Genomic DNA, 15,572 nt, shown 5'->3' on the forward strand with positions numbered 1-15,572 from the left:
TATGTTGTGCGAGTAAGAGACTGTGTTTCCTGCACTTGTCGGGCCTATGACGTAAGTGGCATTCCTTGCTGCCACATAATGTCTGCAATGTACGCTGAATTCAAAGACACAAAGTTGCCAGATACCGTGGTATCGGATTGGTATTCTATTGAGAAGTGGAAGCTCTGTTACAGCTCACTTATTTTTCCTGTCAATGGCATGGAGTTATGGGATAGACATTCTGATGTAGTTGTCATGCCTCCTCCTGATAGAATCATGCCGGGCAGACCAAAAAAGAATGACAGAATCCGTGATCCGAGTGAAAAAGACAGTTGTGAAGCAAGTCAAATCCAAAATGAAAACCTTGAGCCAACAGAAAAAAATATTGTGGTAAGTTTGTCTTCTTGTTTTGGTTAATATGTTTTATTCAGTGTGGCATGTTCTGTGATTTCTTGAACATCATTTTTTTTACAGAAATGTTCTAATTGTGGAGTTTCCGGACATAACAAAAGAACCTGCAAGGAAGCACCAGTCAATCCGCCTAACCCACCAAAACCAGCTCCGGAATTTCCTTCCTTTCATGCCAACGTTATAATGGTAATCTCAATATGCCTGTCATTTCTCTTTTATTGCTTCAATTGATTCTTTTTTTTTTAGACATGTAGTAACTGTCGTCAAACTGGACACAACAAGCGAAAGTGTAAAGTAGCCTCAGTGTCTAAGCCCCCTAACATGCCACAAGGAAGACCATCCAAGAAACCAAAGACCTCAACGCCATCTACTGAAGTCGACCCTACTGGAGAGACTTGATAAATTAGCTGATTTTGATGTTAGGATTATCTCAGCTTAAGGTCACAATGTTTTGTTATTTCATTTTTCACGGCTTAAGGTCTTAAAACCTTCTTTTGGTGTTTTAAATTACCTCTGGTTAAGGTCATACGAACCATGTTACTCTTCTTTCCAACTCATCAAATGTTTACATTTTATTCAGCAAAGTAAACGAATAATATATATCTCTCGTGTCTTTGCCTACTTTTCTTTTTTTAACTAGAAATTATATTCGTGCGTGTGCTCTATACGACGAGGAAAGATCATCCTTCTCCAAGGTTTTAACTCGTTCTTTGTCACACCATATAATTCATATACTCTTAACTCTTAATCCAAACTTCTAGACTTTGAAGGGAATTACACTTTAAACAACATGGTCATTAAAACGTTTATGTGTGTATGTGTTTTTCTACTTAAGAACGTACTCAACAGCTCGAGCGTTCCCAAGGCAATTATGACTCTTATGTTCCAAGTCAAAGGTTTACTGAAATAATCTGTCAAATGAAGAAATCGTGTAGTGAGCCGTTCCTGTGTCGAACTCTGTAGCAGCACGAGTCGAAGTGGTTCGTTTAGCGTTGAGCTTGTTGGCGAACTCAGTATCGTTAGAAGACATCACACGCGATGAAACCAAATGCTTTAGTCCCTTTGATCCAACCCCTTGCGCATTCTCATCATCTGAGTCTAAAGATTTTCTACATGTGATTGATAATAAAGCTCTTCTTGATCCAGTTACTTGTCTTACAAGTTAGGGTCATAAAATATGTCTTATATTACTTCTGTGTTTTTATGACTTAATAACTTGAAGACAAAATGACAAAATGTAAACACATGACTCCAATTAAGGCACAATATGACGAGATGATACCAACAGCAACAATAAGCGACACCAAAAAAGAAACCAACAACACTTCTAACACTTAGCTCTAATACTCTCCAAGCCGACATCAATAATCTTGCTTATGTCTTTTCATATCAAGAAAGTATTGCTTCAGCTCCATCAGTGAAGCACCATCAGTTCTTTCTTTACCGGCCATGTTTGTTTCATAAATGTCGCGTCCATTGAAAGCCTTGATCCACTACTGCTCGAATCAGTTAACGTGCTTCACCTGTGTTGTGTGTTTCTGTCATTACAGGTTTAATTGATGCTACTGCTGGAATCCCATAATGAAACGAACATGGCCATCATAGATTGTTTCTTAGCCAAGGCACCAAATTTTTCCATATGAGTTTCATCTACCCACTTAAGCACATGGCCTGTACTAAAGAAAGCTCCACATAGATAGAATCTTCTTCCCGGATCTCTTTTATTTTTTATGTCAACACAATTGTCGCTGATCAATATTGACACATCCTAGGTTAAAACATAAGAACTACAATTTGAAAACATGAACCGAAATATTATCTACTTACTAAAACGATATAGAATAATAATGGAAAAGTATTGGAGAGAACTTACAAGAACCCTAAAACTTTTGATTTGGGGATTTTAGAACGAGAAGAAGAAGAAATAAAAAAGCTTTGACGTTTTTTTCATAAATGAACCACTGCGTTTTGTACTTAACGACGCTTTTAACATCACCGTAGACGGAGGGGTCGAATCGTTAAGGAAAGTAGCTTGAGGGGTTTATTCACTGAATCACTAATTGAGGGGTTTTAACCCAAAATAAACTTAATTGGGGGACTTTTATGTTAAAAATCCATAAAATAACTATAGTTGTATAAACCAGAAGAATTAAAATTAATTCTAAAATATTTATTAAGTGCGTAAATGAATACCAATGTTTCGGACTTTCTGCGCGCGCCCACCAGAATTGGAATTTTCTAGTCAATTCAACAGACCTGTTAAACCCCATCTCAGCCGTCACACGATCTTCTCCACTCATCTCAACCGTCGATTCTCTTTTACCCCGACCCACGCGACCTGTCAACAAAAATCTACAAAAGGCCCATCTTCAAAATTTCCCGGAAAATCCCTAGAAACCTCCAACGAACCATCGTTGAACTTCAGACCAAATCATTTTCTCCAATTTAATATATATAAACACTTAATATTTCATCTACCAACCCAAGTAGATGAAAAAATGGCGAGCTTGAGCACGAGTTTGCTCGGGATAAGACGAATGTCCAAGGCACAAGAGAAGACGAAAAACACAGTGTTGTGTAAGAAGCACCCAAAGCACAGGCAATCACCTGGTGTATGCTCTCTCTGTCTCAACGAGAGGCTCTCTATGTTCATCAAAGCAACTTCATCTTCTACTTATTCTTATTTACGTTTACGAAAAGCCCCTCACATCATATACTCTTCCTCAACGACTTCTCTCTCCTCCTCATCATCTGTCTCTTCTTGCCCTTCTCCTCTTGTGGATCGCCGATGCTACTTGTTAATGGCCGGAGGCAGCGGCCGAGAAAAAGGGAGTTTATGTATGACGAAAAGCCGATCAGTAGCACATAAAGTGGATGATGAGAAAAGAAAGAAGAAGGAGACGAGAGGTGGTTTCTTTTTTCGGTTTGGTGGATTCAAGAAGAGAGAACAAGAGAGAATTGTAGATAATTAGATCTGATGGTTATTGATTTTTTATTTTTTAAAAAGAATTTATCATGTGTTCCTGATTGTTTCATTCATTATAATTAATGGTGGCGTAATGAAAGACTAGAGCTTAGTTTTGTGTCTTGGGCGACATCCGATAAAATTGAGCGTTTTGAGATTTTTGTATTCAGTATGTGCAGGTATGAGTGTTACAAACATGGGGAAATGAAAATGGAACAATATTTGACACGGCATGAATTTAATCTCTTAGTAAAACGGTTTTTTTTTAATATCCTTAGTAAAAAAAGTTTTTATTTGTCAAATAACCAAAAAAAATATAGAAATTAGATTGACAGAAAGAAGGTAGAGAGAGAGAGAAAAATAAAGCAGGGAACGAATAGTTTTAGGTAGTTAGTAAATTGGACCCAAAAAAAGGTAGTTAGTAAATTTATGTTATTTTTTGTTTTTGTTTTTTTTTTACGTCAAAAGGTCATTCTATTACTCAAACTTGAGGACCAAACCAAAATAGAACAATCAATAAAATGTAACTCCCTAAAAATCTAGCAGTTTTAGCTAAAAGGTCTGAAATTTGATTGCGAACGTGAATGATGTTAAAATCTAGAAAGCATATATGTAGCGGCTCTATCCTTTCCAATTTCGTCGCAAAGTTTGGCCAGGCATGAGGTTCATTTATCATTGCAATCAGCTTCTTACAGTCTATCCCAAAGCTCTGGCATGTTGAATGTTGAAGCATGTTCTCCATTGCTCATCGCAGTGCTTCTACCTCCGAATGCAAGGCTGATTCTCGTCGAGAGAAGTTTCTTGTCCCATAAGTTGAATGTTCCCACCACTGTCCATCCAGACCCATCCACATCCACTAAATCGAGCAGTGGCTGTACAAAATCCATCTAACAAGCAAATATTACCCAAGCTTATGACTTGGGGATCCTCAGTATTGCTATCTTGTACTACTGGTTGTACCACTTCGTTCGCATCAAACCAGACTTGACCTTCACTTTCTGCATGTCGAACTAGCTCCAAAGGATCTTTGTCTATCCCCCTATAAAGTTTGTCATTCCTAGCCTTCCAAATATACCAGATTATCCAGGGATAAGGATCATTGTCTCGTTCTGTCTCGTTCTGGCTCGATAATGTTGTTTTTCCTCCAGAATAGGTAATCCATATTTGTGTAGACGCTTGGTAGTGGAAATATATATGGGCTTGTTGGAGTCGATGATAAGGACCAAGCTTGTAGAGCTGGCGGGCATTCAAATATGGCATGGGTTACAGATTCTTCTAGTTTCCGACATCTTGGGCAGTAGTTATCACACCTCATATTGCGTCTTGTTAAGTTTCTCGTTACCGCCACATGACCGGTTAACAATTGCCATATAAGATGACATATCTTCGTAGGTGCCTTTAACTTCCAAGCAAAGGATTGAAGCTTTGTGATACTCGGCTCCAAGACCTCCTTCTCCTCCGCTGCCTTTAATAAATTCTGAGCCACCTAATATCCAGATTTAACCGTGTATTTACCATTCCTTGTGTAGTTCCAGCAGAACGTATCCCGACGATGAGTTGAGCTTATGGCCAAACTCCTTATAAGAGGTATGTCATCAAGATTGACATAGTTTTCCAATAGACCAACATCCCAATCCTTCGATACCTGATTAATGAGATCGCTAACTCTCAGATTAGGATGCATAACTGGCGCTGCAAGGATAGCTTGTCTCGCAGGGGTTGTTGGAATCCACGGATCCTCCCACACCTTAACTTCATACCCTGAATGTATTTTTTGTCTAATTCCTAGTAATAACAACTTCCTTGCAGCAGAAATGCTAGTCCACACATACGATGGGCTGCTAGCAGAGTTTACTCTCAATGGTGAACTCAATCTATAGTATCTTCCTCTCAAGACCCGGGCAACCAAGGAGTCAGGAAATTGAACAAGCCTCCATAATTGTTTTGCCAATAGTGTCACACTGAACTCATGGATCATACAAAACTCAATCCCACCCTCCTCTCTTGGTAAACATACTTTTTACCATTTCGCCTAGTGTATTCCTCTTTTTGGTGGATTTGAACTCCACCAGAACTGAGCAATGACACTTGCTAGGTTTTCACATATCTCCAAAGGGAGCAGGAAAGTAGACATAACGTAAGTTGGAAGAGCAAGCAGAATGGATTGAATCAGCACTTCCTTCCTTCCTTTTGAGAGCCATCTTCCTGTCCATCCATTCACTCTATGCATCAACTTATCCTTGAGGAAGGCAAAAAGTTTGCACTTGGAACCACTTATGTCTTCTGGGATACCTAGGTAAGTTCCCATTCCTCCTTCGTTTTGTATTCCAAGTGCATCTTTAATCTCTTGTCTAATATTTGCATTAATCCGCTTACCAAAGAGTAAGGACGATTTATCAAAGTTGATACATTGACTTGATGCTTTACCATACTTCCTGACTACTTTCATTACTTCTTCACATTCATGGGGCTCCGCCTTACAGAAGAAAAGGCTATCACCAGCAAAGAGAAGGTGGGATACCGAAGGACACGCGCGTGTGACGCGCATCCCCGTTATCTTCCCTTGGCTCTCTGCATGATTGAGAAGGCTAGCGAGCGATTCTGTGCATAGATTAAAAATGAAAGGAGACAAAGGATGTCCTTGGCGTAGGCCTCTACCAGGAGCAATATTTCCTCTTGGATTACCATTCATGAGTACCTTATATTTCACCGACGTAATACATCGTATTATCAAGGTAATCCATGTCTCTGAAAAACTCATCTTACTCATGACAGCTTCAATAAACGACCATTCCATCATGTCATATGCTTTGCTCATGTCCGTTTTAATGGCCATCCTTTTATTGCGTCCACTTGGTTTAGTTCTCAGAGCGTGGAACATTTCTTGAACAATCATAATGTTGTCTGAAATCTGTCTTCCAGCAACAAAAGCTGACTGTGTTTCTGATATCAAGCCTGGTTGCACTTTCTTCAATCTCTGGCATAAGACCTTAGAGATTATCTTGTAGCTAACATTACACAAGCTAATGGGTCTAAATTGAGCCATTTCATTCGGCTTTGTCGTCTTTGGGATGAAACATATATTTGTATCATTCAGTCCATTCGCCACCATCCCCTCAAAAAGAAATTTATTAACGATAAGAGTTAAATCCTCCTTTACAATCTCCCAAAATTTCTGATAGAAAAGCGCAGTCATCCAATCTTGTCCTGGGGCTTTATCTGGATTCATCGCAAAAAGCACTAATTTGACCTTCCATTGAGTGACTTGAGCTATAAGGTTGTCGTTCAATGCCCCAGTGATCGTCGTAGGGACTTGAGCTAGTGCCTCTTCAATGTCTTCAGGGTTAGATGATTCAAAGATCTGCCTAAAGTAACTAGTAGCAATGGCTACTAATCCTTCTTCATCCTCAATTATATTTCCATTTGCATCCAAGAGCTGCATGATTTTATTCCTCGCTCTTCTTTGCTTTGTTAAGGCGTGAAAGAATTTTGTATTTCTGTCACCTTCTCTCAGCCAAAACACTCGACTCTTCTGTTTCCAGAACATTTCTTCTGCTTTAAGAGCATCAGAAAGTTCCTTCAACGCTGCTGCAATTGAGATTCAACGCTGCTGCAATTTTCTCAATTGTAGCATTATCATCTGCGTACAAACCCTCCACCTTTTTTTTAAGCTCCTCCACTAATTTCGCCGAGTTAACATTATGTTGTTTCCTCCATTCGCTCAAAGCTTTTCGGAAGCTAGAAATGTGTTACATAATAGTCGCATTGGGAGGGAAATAAGGAGATTTCCATTCCTCTAGAATGACTTGCCTTAGCTCCTCATTATCCAGCCATCTTTTATCAGACTTGAAATTTTTTGATCTCTTCATTGGCTTTATAAAAATGTCTGCAAGAATCGGATGATGGTCCGATCCTCATAACCTCATATACTTCCCAGTCGAGTGAGAAAACTTCTCATGCCAATCCGCATTTCCTATTGCTCTGTCTAAATGACATCGAACAGTTGTTATTCCTGCTCTCTTTCCTACCCATGAGAGCATGTTCCCCGAGAAAGGAAACTCTATCATCCCACAATCATTAAGCATCTGCCTAAAGGGCATGAATGAACTATCAGAACGTTGTCTCCCTCCTTCCTTCTCATTGTGACCCGTAATTTCATTAAAATCCCCTATCATGAACCAAGGTCCAGTTCTTGTTGTTGAGAAACGCGTGAGACGTTCCCAAACTTGATCTCGTCTTTCTAGTACAGGATCCCCATAAACAAACGTCATATAGACTTTTATTCCATTAGTGACTGCCTCAATGTCAATCATACGGTTATTCAAAAATAAAACATTAACTTGAAATTCATCCATAAAAAATAAACCTAAACCTCTGCTGAGTCCAAGTGGCTCAACAGTATACAAATGATCAAATCCTAAGTCGGCCTGAATGTTTTGCAACAACAGCCTTCTGTTCTTCGTCTCAGAAAGGAACACAAGTCCTGGGCGATGCTTCTGACACATCTTCGTAAGGCGTCGAATTGTGAGGTCGTTCCCAATCCCTCGACAGTTCCAACTGAGTGTCTTCATGGATAAGTTTTTGGGATTTTTTTGGACCCCTCCAACTCAGTGAACTTGTGAGAACTTGTTCTAGCTTTCTTGGAATTGCTATGTCGGAGGCGATGATGTTCGGTTTCCCCCAAAGAAGGTAAACCAATGGATGTAGAGCGTTTCCTTGGAGATCCTCGACGAAGGAATTCTGCTTTTCTAATTGGCATTCCACGTGGAATACCATGGCGTTAAGGACCTTTGTTTGACGATCTGGCCTTACTACCTTTTGCCATTGCATTTGAACTTGATGCGGTGTGATGAGGCTCTTCCATTTCTTTGAGTTCCTCTCCAAGTAAATCCTCGTCTTGATCATCTATCATCTACGTCCATACTTGCATCATGAAGTTGAGCCCCCACACCTGATCCTCCAATACCCATGTCAGGCAAAGCTTCTATAATTTGACCTTTATTCAAATCATTATTATGAATATGAGGGAAATCAGTAGCACGTGTCTCTTTCTCCACAGGAGAGAAATCAAAGCACGTGTAGAACTTTTACTTCGGAACGTAACGTTGACATTATCATCATTATTCACGTGATATGGTGACACAATGGTGCTTGCTAGCTTCTTGCCAGTACCTCGAGGAGCATCTTCATGACCAGAAGACTCTCCAGCCATATGTAATGATAAATTTCTGTCCTGGTAGGTGGCTTCATGAGACCGAGATCCATTACTTCAAGATCAGTTGAAGTGTTACTGCTGCTACACCCCACACGGCTAATCTTTTCTTTCCATATTTGTGGCTTCATGGTTTGATAGGGTACATACCGCTGACTGTGGCCTGACCCAGAGTCAGACAAACAATTGTCTCCTGGCCTGCGCAATGGTCTCTCCACCAAACGCTCATGACGACGATCACTGTAGTCATGCTCAGCTCGAGAGCGACTCTCACAATAGCTGCGAGAGTATGCAGCAGTCGTTGATTTAAAAGCTTCATATTTATGTTACTTTTTGTTATTTGACCTAATTTCTCTAATAAAAATTGATTGAGTTATAGGGAAAAGAGAACATTCAGAACATATTCATGCTATTTTTTCTTTGAACACATGAAAATACATTTCGATATTGGATTGTACAGAATTTACTATACACCTGGTATATTAGTATATTAAAATTCAACTTTTATGTTTTGCAGTATAAGTAAAAAATGCACGTGATTTTAAGAGTTATGTTTAGATTATAACTGTTAAGCCCCGCTCCCCTAGCGTCCGACCGGGGTTGCTGAACGGATGTTATGGACACGTGTCTATTCATTTTAGACAACCCGACGTGTCTTATTATTGGTCCCGAAAGTCGACGGATGCAATCCTTCTGTGAAATACCAATCCACCCATATCCACATATTTCTACTTATAATCATGCATACATGGGAAATGAAAATGGAGGGGATGAGCAATTGAGATTACTCAGGGAAGTGAATGTAGACCAGCCTTCCCACATGTCACTCTACACTACTCGATGCGGGAAAGAGGGCTGGCTAGCCACTACAATCAAACAATGCCACTTATAATTTCCTAATATTCATTATTGGTACATATCTATCAACCTGACGATCATTCATTGCAAGAACTCAGCCATTTCTACTCATAAACTCAACCGACCCGACTGACTCGACAACTCAACTCCAAGTAACATATACGTATGGACCTACGGCTCGCTTCACAGACATCCCATCTCGTGACGGCCCACCCTGGGAGATCTTACGTCAACATTTGTCTCCCAGCTCTTAGATATCTATCTAAGTTGCAGCTCGTTGGCCCCTTCCGGCTCTGTGTGCCACCCCAGTCATAATAGCCATAATTGTTTCCGACTCGATCTTAGGCGCCATCACATTTTCTATCCCGCCTTTTGCGGTCACCGAACTTACACAGTGTTTCTCATTATTTCCCGTGGGTACCTCATGTTAGGCTATTGTCCTCTTACGCTTAGGCTCCGTCTCATTCACTAGATGCCACCCATTCTCGGTGTCATAATCAATACTCTTCACATTCTCATTCATAACATTTGATACCAATTGTACATCTTATTTACATCCATCTATCAATCACATATGATATCAATTGTAATATTTGCTATTACCCTAGGTGTGCAGTTCTTTCTAGCAACCTAGATTTCACTGAACAATCATCGCATAGATCATAGCAACCAATCACACAAGCATTCATTCATAATCACTCATCCACATCAACACAAGGAAGTCCATTAAGTCTTTTAAAATAGTGTGAAGTTTCTTATGCAACATCATCCATTCATCACACCCTAGCAATCATCATGATCTAGCAACCTAACTTCAAACAGGGTCTAATAAGACCTAAATCCAACATAGAGGAGTATAGAGATCATGAGAACATACTGGTTTTGAATCACCTCACCGTAGCCTAGATCTGGTGACGGCCCATCCTGGGAGATCTTACGTCAACCATTGTCTCCCAGCTCTTAGATATCTATCTAAGTTGCAGCTCGTTGGCCCTTTCCGGCTCTGTCTGCCACCCCAGTCATAATAGCCATAATTGTTTCCTACTCGATCTTAGGTGCCATCACATTTTCTATCCCGCCTTTTGCGGTCACCGAATTTACACAGTCTTTCTCATTACTTCCCGTGGGTACCTCATGTTAGGCTACTGTCCTCTTACGCTTAGGTTCCGTCTCATTCACTAGATGCCACCCATTCTCGGTGTCATAATCAATACTCTTCACATTCTCATTCATAACATTTGATACCAATTGTACATCTCATTTACATCCATCTATCAATCACATGTGATATCAATTGTAATATTTGCTATTACCCTAGGTGTGCAGTTCTTTCTAGCAACCTAGATTTCACTGAACAATCATCACATAGATCATAGCAACCAATCACACAAGCAATTATTCATAATCATTCATCCACATCAACACATGGAAGTCCATTAAGTCCTTTAAAATAGTGTGAAGGTTCTTATGCAACATCATCCATTCATCACACCCTAGCAATCATCATGATCTAGCAACCTAACTTCAAACATGGTCTAATAAGACCTAAATCCAACGTAGAGGAGTATAGAGATCATTTGAATCACCTCACCTTAGCCTAGATCTGGCCACCACCACACCACGTGGCCACCAGCACAACCCGCGGCTACTAGGCAAGGAGAGAGAAAGTACACGGTGAGGAGAAAGAGAGAGAGAGGGAAGCAGCGCGAAGAGAGAGAAAGACTTGATGGCCAGGGTTTTGGTCTCTGGGAATTTCCTGCAGAGCTCCGCTTCAGATTTGTAAATGAGACAAAAGAGAAGGGGAGCAGCTCTATTTATAAGAAATTGCAGGGAACCCTTGGTCTTTTTCCCAAAAGGGCCCTACAGAAGCTCATTCCCTCATAAAACTTTTTGGGCCAGGGTTCGGGCCGTTACAATTCTTCCTCTGTTAATTGAAATTCATCCCCAAATTCCAAGCCCCAGACTTCAAACTTAACGGCCAAAAATGGATTCACACAATCACACATTAATCAAGGGACACATACAAGGCAAAAACAACTTTGCTCGGGATCTTTTAAAACCAAAGAATGAATATAATAAATGAAATGGAGTAGGACAACAATAGTTTAGAAAGCTCAAGGCGTCTGTACAATCACAGAATGCCTACATAAATGGAAAAACACCAAAGCCAACAATCAAATAATGAAACAAATAGAAAAGCATGTTTCCTACTCCTATGAAATGATCATAAGGCCTCAGCTAGCCATAATGATGTGGAGAGACACGATCGGCCTCTGATCCAGGACCAACCACCCTGGCACAACCAGCTGCAGGCTCCGGGTCGTCATCTTCTGGCTATGGGTCCTCCTCTGGATCATCATAGGGAGCATTTTGAACATCATCATCCATCTTCGCGAACCACTCCTCCGCGGCTATCGCTTGCCCTGCTATCCTCTTTACCAGCGCGAATTACAGAGGGCCAGGGCACCATCTAGCTTGTCCTGAATGTCCTTGCGGAGCCCCGCCTTAAACAGCCGGCACCACTCTTCCACAGGCTTTGGTTTGCACCTTTTTGCTGTATCCAGGAACTCTTCCAGGTAATCTACCACCGTGTGTGGCTTTTGAACCTTCTGAACCAAGACATCACACCTACACGGCTCCGGGCTCCCGTTGGAGGTGTCTTCATATGGGACCGATGACTTTCGCGGACGTCCCTGTTTCTTCTTAGGCGGCTCCCCAAGAGGCGGCACTGGAACCCACTCCATACCGGGCTCCGGCTTCTCATTCTTTGGACGGCCCTCTCCTCGCTTGGCTGGTATCACCTCTGGCTCAGACTCAGATGACTCTGGAAGGAACTAAAGATTCTCACGCATCGAGTCCTCCACCGAATCACACTGTGGGGTCTTGCGCTTGGTCCTCATCAATGGATGCCCCATGCAGGTACCACCTTCCCCATTATGGTGCGCCTAGGCCGGACATCTCTCGAAAACGACCGCCCTAGTCCACCTAGCTCATGACTGTCACCATGGTCTTCACCGGCTGACGACGACATCCTGTAAGTGAAGATCCGATCAGAACCATAATACAAGTACATATAGTGGGTGGTTTTGTAAACATTTCACAACTTTTTGGATGCTATAAATTTTCGCAACACTTTTTCTTTAAACCCGATTATTTTTGAAAACGTCAGGAATGTGGACCCCTTTGGATAGTACTTAGGCTTGGGAAAAATTAACCGGAACTGAAAAACCAAACCGTACCGAACCGACATTATCCGATCAGAAACCAAACTAGAAAATATAATAACCCGAACAGTTCCTATCTTAAAATATTACGGGTAACCGGACCGAAACTGAACCGAATTGATAACTGAATGGGTACTTTTGGGTACCCAAAATATAATACATATTTAAATGATGTTATAAATCCAAAAAATATTTTGTTACATTTGAACTAAATACTAAAAAATTCATATTTCATTAGTTATAGTTTTAAAATTAAACAATATTTTATAAACTTTAACGTTCTAAAAAAAATGTATATTTCAAGTATTTTCTGGGTTATTCGGATACTTTTTGTTTGGGTAGTTTGGTTACTTTTGGGTAAATTGAGTACAAAAGTAACCAGAACCGAATCAGACCCGATAATGTTTGGGTAGTTACCGGTTCCTGATGTAATTATCCGATCTGAACCGAAACCGAACCGATCCGAACCAATTTTTGGGCGGCTCCTGTTTGGTTACCTGAAGTCCAAAACCGAAAAATCCGAAACCCAAATTAACCAGACCGAAACCGAACCAAAACCGAATGTCCAGGGCTAATAGTACTAATGGATCTTAACCTGGATCTTCAGGCATGCATTGATATAAAAAGATTTGAATTTTGTCTTACGTGCATACAAGTGATGGGAAACTAAATCCAAGGGCTAAGTAAGGAATCTTTACTGACTATCCTGAAGGAATTAAAGGATACAAGATATGGATTCTGGAAGATCATAAATGCATCATAAGTCGAAATGTGAATTTAGAGAAGAGGTTGTGTTCATGACCTTGAAACATGAAAGTGAAGACAGCTCAATATTAGACAGTCAAACTTTTACCATCAAGGTTTCTAGCTGTTGAAATGCCAAGTCCTCGTGAAGAAGAAGAACCAATAAATTTAGGACAATGTCCTAGTGAGGATAACAATGAAAATGTTGAAGTCCAAGGTGAGTCGGCTACCGGTGGGAGGATACCAACTAGCCAGACAGAGAAAGGAGAAGTACAAGACTGTCAGCTAGACTAGTTGACTACGACTGGAGATGTCTGATGAAGAAAATGAATTTGCCTAACTATTGTGTCTTATTGTAGAAGATGGAGGTAAAGAACCATCTTCTTATCAAGAAGCAATGGAAGATGAAGACAGTGACAAGTGGACCGAAGCAGCAAATGAAGAAATGATGTCATTGAAGAAGAATAAGAGACATGGGATCTAATTGACAGACCCAAGAGTCAGAGGGCTGTTGGATATTCAAGAGAAAACTTTGGATACCAGGCGTTGAACCTCCTAGATACAAAGCGAGGTCAGTTACCAAGGGTTATTCGCAGAAGGATGGGATAGACTACAAAAAAATCTTTGCACCAGTGGTCAAACACATATCTATAAGATACATCTTGTCTGCAGTGGTTCACTATGATATGGAGCTGCAACATATAGACGTAAAAACAGCCTTTCTGTATGGTCATTTGGAGGAATATATTGTAATGGAGCAGCCTGAATGATTCGATGATAAGAAGTATCCTGAAAAGGTATATTTGCTAAAAGGGTCACTCTATGGTTTAAAACAATCACCACGTCAGTGGAACATAAGATTCGATGATTTTATGATCAAGACCTAGTATAGTAGAAGCGAGTATAATCATTGTGTATACTAGAAAGAGGTGGATCAAGACTCATGGGTATATTCGATGCTTTATGTGGATGATGAACGAATTGCATTACGGAGCAAGAGTGACGTTCAGAAGCTCAAGGAGTTACTCAAAAGCAAGTTTATGATGAAAAACATAGGCAATGGTAAGAAAGTACTGGGAATGGAGATTGAGAGGAATAGACAGAAGGGTTGTTTGTGGATCTCTCAAGAAGGATATCTAAGGAGGGCTGTCTCCAATTTTCATATGGATCAAGCCAAGTCTGTGGCCACATCGATGGGTGCTCATTTCAGTTTGAAGTCAGCTGCAGGCAAGGAGTTTCAGTAAGAGTTTGAAGAGATGAAAGATGTTCCTTATCAAAGTGCAGTTGGAAATATAATGTACTCCATGATATGAACTAGGCCTGACTTGGCTTATCCAATTGGATTGGTTATTCGTTTTATGAGCAAGCTACTGAAGAAACACTAGAAAGCGGTTAAATGGATTCTCAGATATCTTCAAGGAACGCTGAATAAACGGTTATGTTTCAAGAATAGTGGGGAGTTTGTAGTTAAAGAGTATTTTGATTAGGATTATGGTGGAGACAGGGATAACATAAATTCAGTAAATGGCATAGTATTTACTGCAGGAGGCAACACTATCAGTTGGAGGTCTCAGCTTCAGAAGGTGGTAGCGCTTTCAACAACAGAGGCCGAGTACATATCATTGTCTGAATCCATCCGAGAAGGGATTTGGCTGAAAGGTTTTGCTAAAGAACTAGGTTTTCTTCCAGACTCGGTGGAGATATATTGTGACTCTCAAAGCACTATTGCTTTGTCTAAGAATGCGGTTTTTCACGAGAGGATGAACACTACAAGAAAACACAAGTTTGGCGATGAAACTTAACGAAGAAAACTAATCCTCGTAAATTTACGTCGACTTTACGAGGTACTTACGAGGAAATATAAAATAAGTATTAATTCCTCGTAAAATAACGACGAAATGATTTCATCGTAAAGTCGATGTAATGTCACGTGGCTTTTACGAGGAATACGCTTTCCTCGTAAACTCGACGTAAATGTAGCGTGTACGTTACGAGGAAATATTTTACGTCTACTTAGCGAGGAAATTTTAAATACACCAACTTTATAGTTGTAACACGTTTTTTTTCGGCCACCTAACTAAATTTCGTCGTAAACTCCTAGGAAAATTACAACTACCAGATTCAAAAATTTCCTATAAATATGGATGTTTGAACATCATGTTAAACACACCAACAAGAA

At 40.4% G+C, this 15,572-nt stretch overlaps 2 protein-coding genes across 2 annotated transcripts; both read left to right on the plus strand.

Annotated features, from left to right (window-relative positions):
* Nucleotides 1-2,350: 2,350 nt before the first annotated feature.
* Nucleotides 2,351-3,588, plus strand: LOC103868829. Its single transcript, XM_009146887.3, has one exon. The coding sequence runs from the start codon at nucleotides 2,586-2,588 to the stop codon at nucleotides 3,360-3,362; it is 777 nt and encodes a 258-aa protein (XP_009145135.1). The 5' UTR covers nucleotides 2,351-2,585; the 3' UTR covers nucleotides 3,363-3,588.
* A 10,761-nt stretch (nucleotides 3,589-14,349) lies between these two features.
* Nucleotides 14,350-15,195, plus strand: LOC108871885. The gene is made up of 2 exons (XM_018658906.1): nucleotides 14,350-14,620; nucleotides 14,939-15,195. The coding sequence occupies exons 1-2, from the start codon at nucleotides 14,350-14,352 to the stop codon at nucleotides 15,193-15,195; spliced, it is 528 nt and encodes a 175-aa protein (XP_018514422.1).
* The last annotated feature ends 377 nt before the right edge of the window (nucleotides 15,196-15,572 follow it).

The sequence above is a fragment of the Brassica rapa genome, chromosome A05, assembly GCF_000309985.2.
Source record: "Brassica rapa cultivar Chiifu-401-42 chromosome A05, CAAS_Brap_v3.01, whole genome shotgun sequence".
In the NCBI taxonomy this organism is placed as follows: domain Eukaryota; kingdom Viridiplantae; phylum Streptophyta; class Magnoliopsida; order Brassicales; family Brassicaceae; genus Brassica; species Brassica rapa.

Coding starts and splice junctions, on each gene's coding strand:
- LOC103868829 (XM_009146887.3), top strand. CDS start 2,586: ATGTTTCGGACTTTCTGCGCGCGCCCACCAGAATTGGAATTTTCTAGT.
- LOC108871885 (XM_018658906.1), top strand. CDS start 14,350: ATGCTTTATGTGGATGATGAACGAATTGCATTACGGAGCAAGAGTGAC. Junction 14,621..14,938: donor CAGTTTGAAGTCAGCTGCAG/GCAAGGAGTTTC, acceptor TATTTACTGCAG/GAGGCAACACTATCAGTTGG.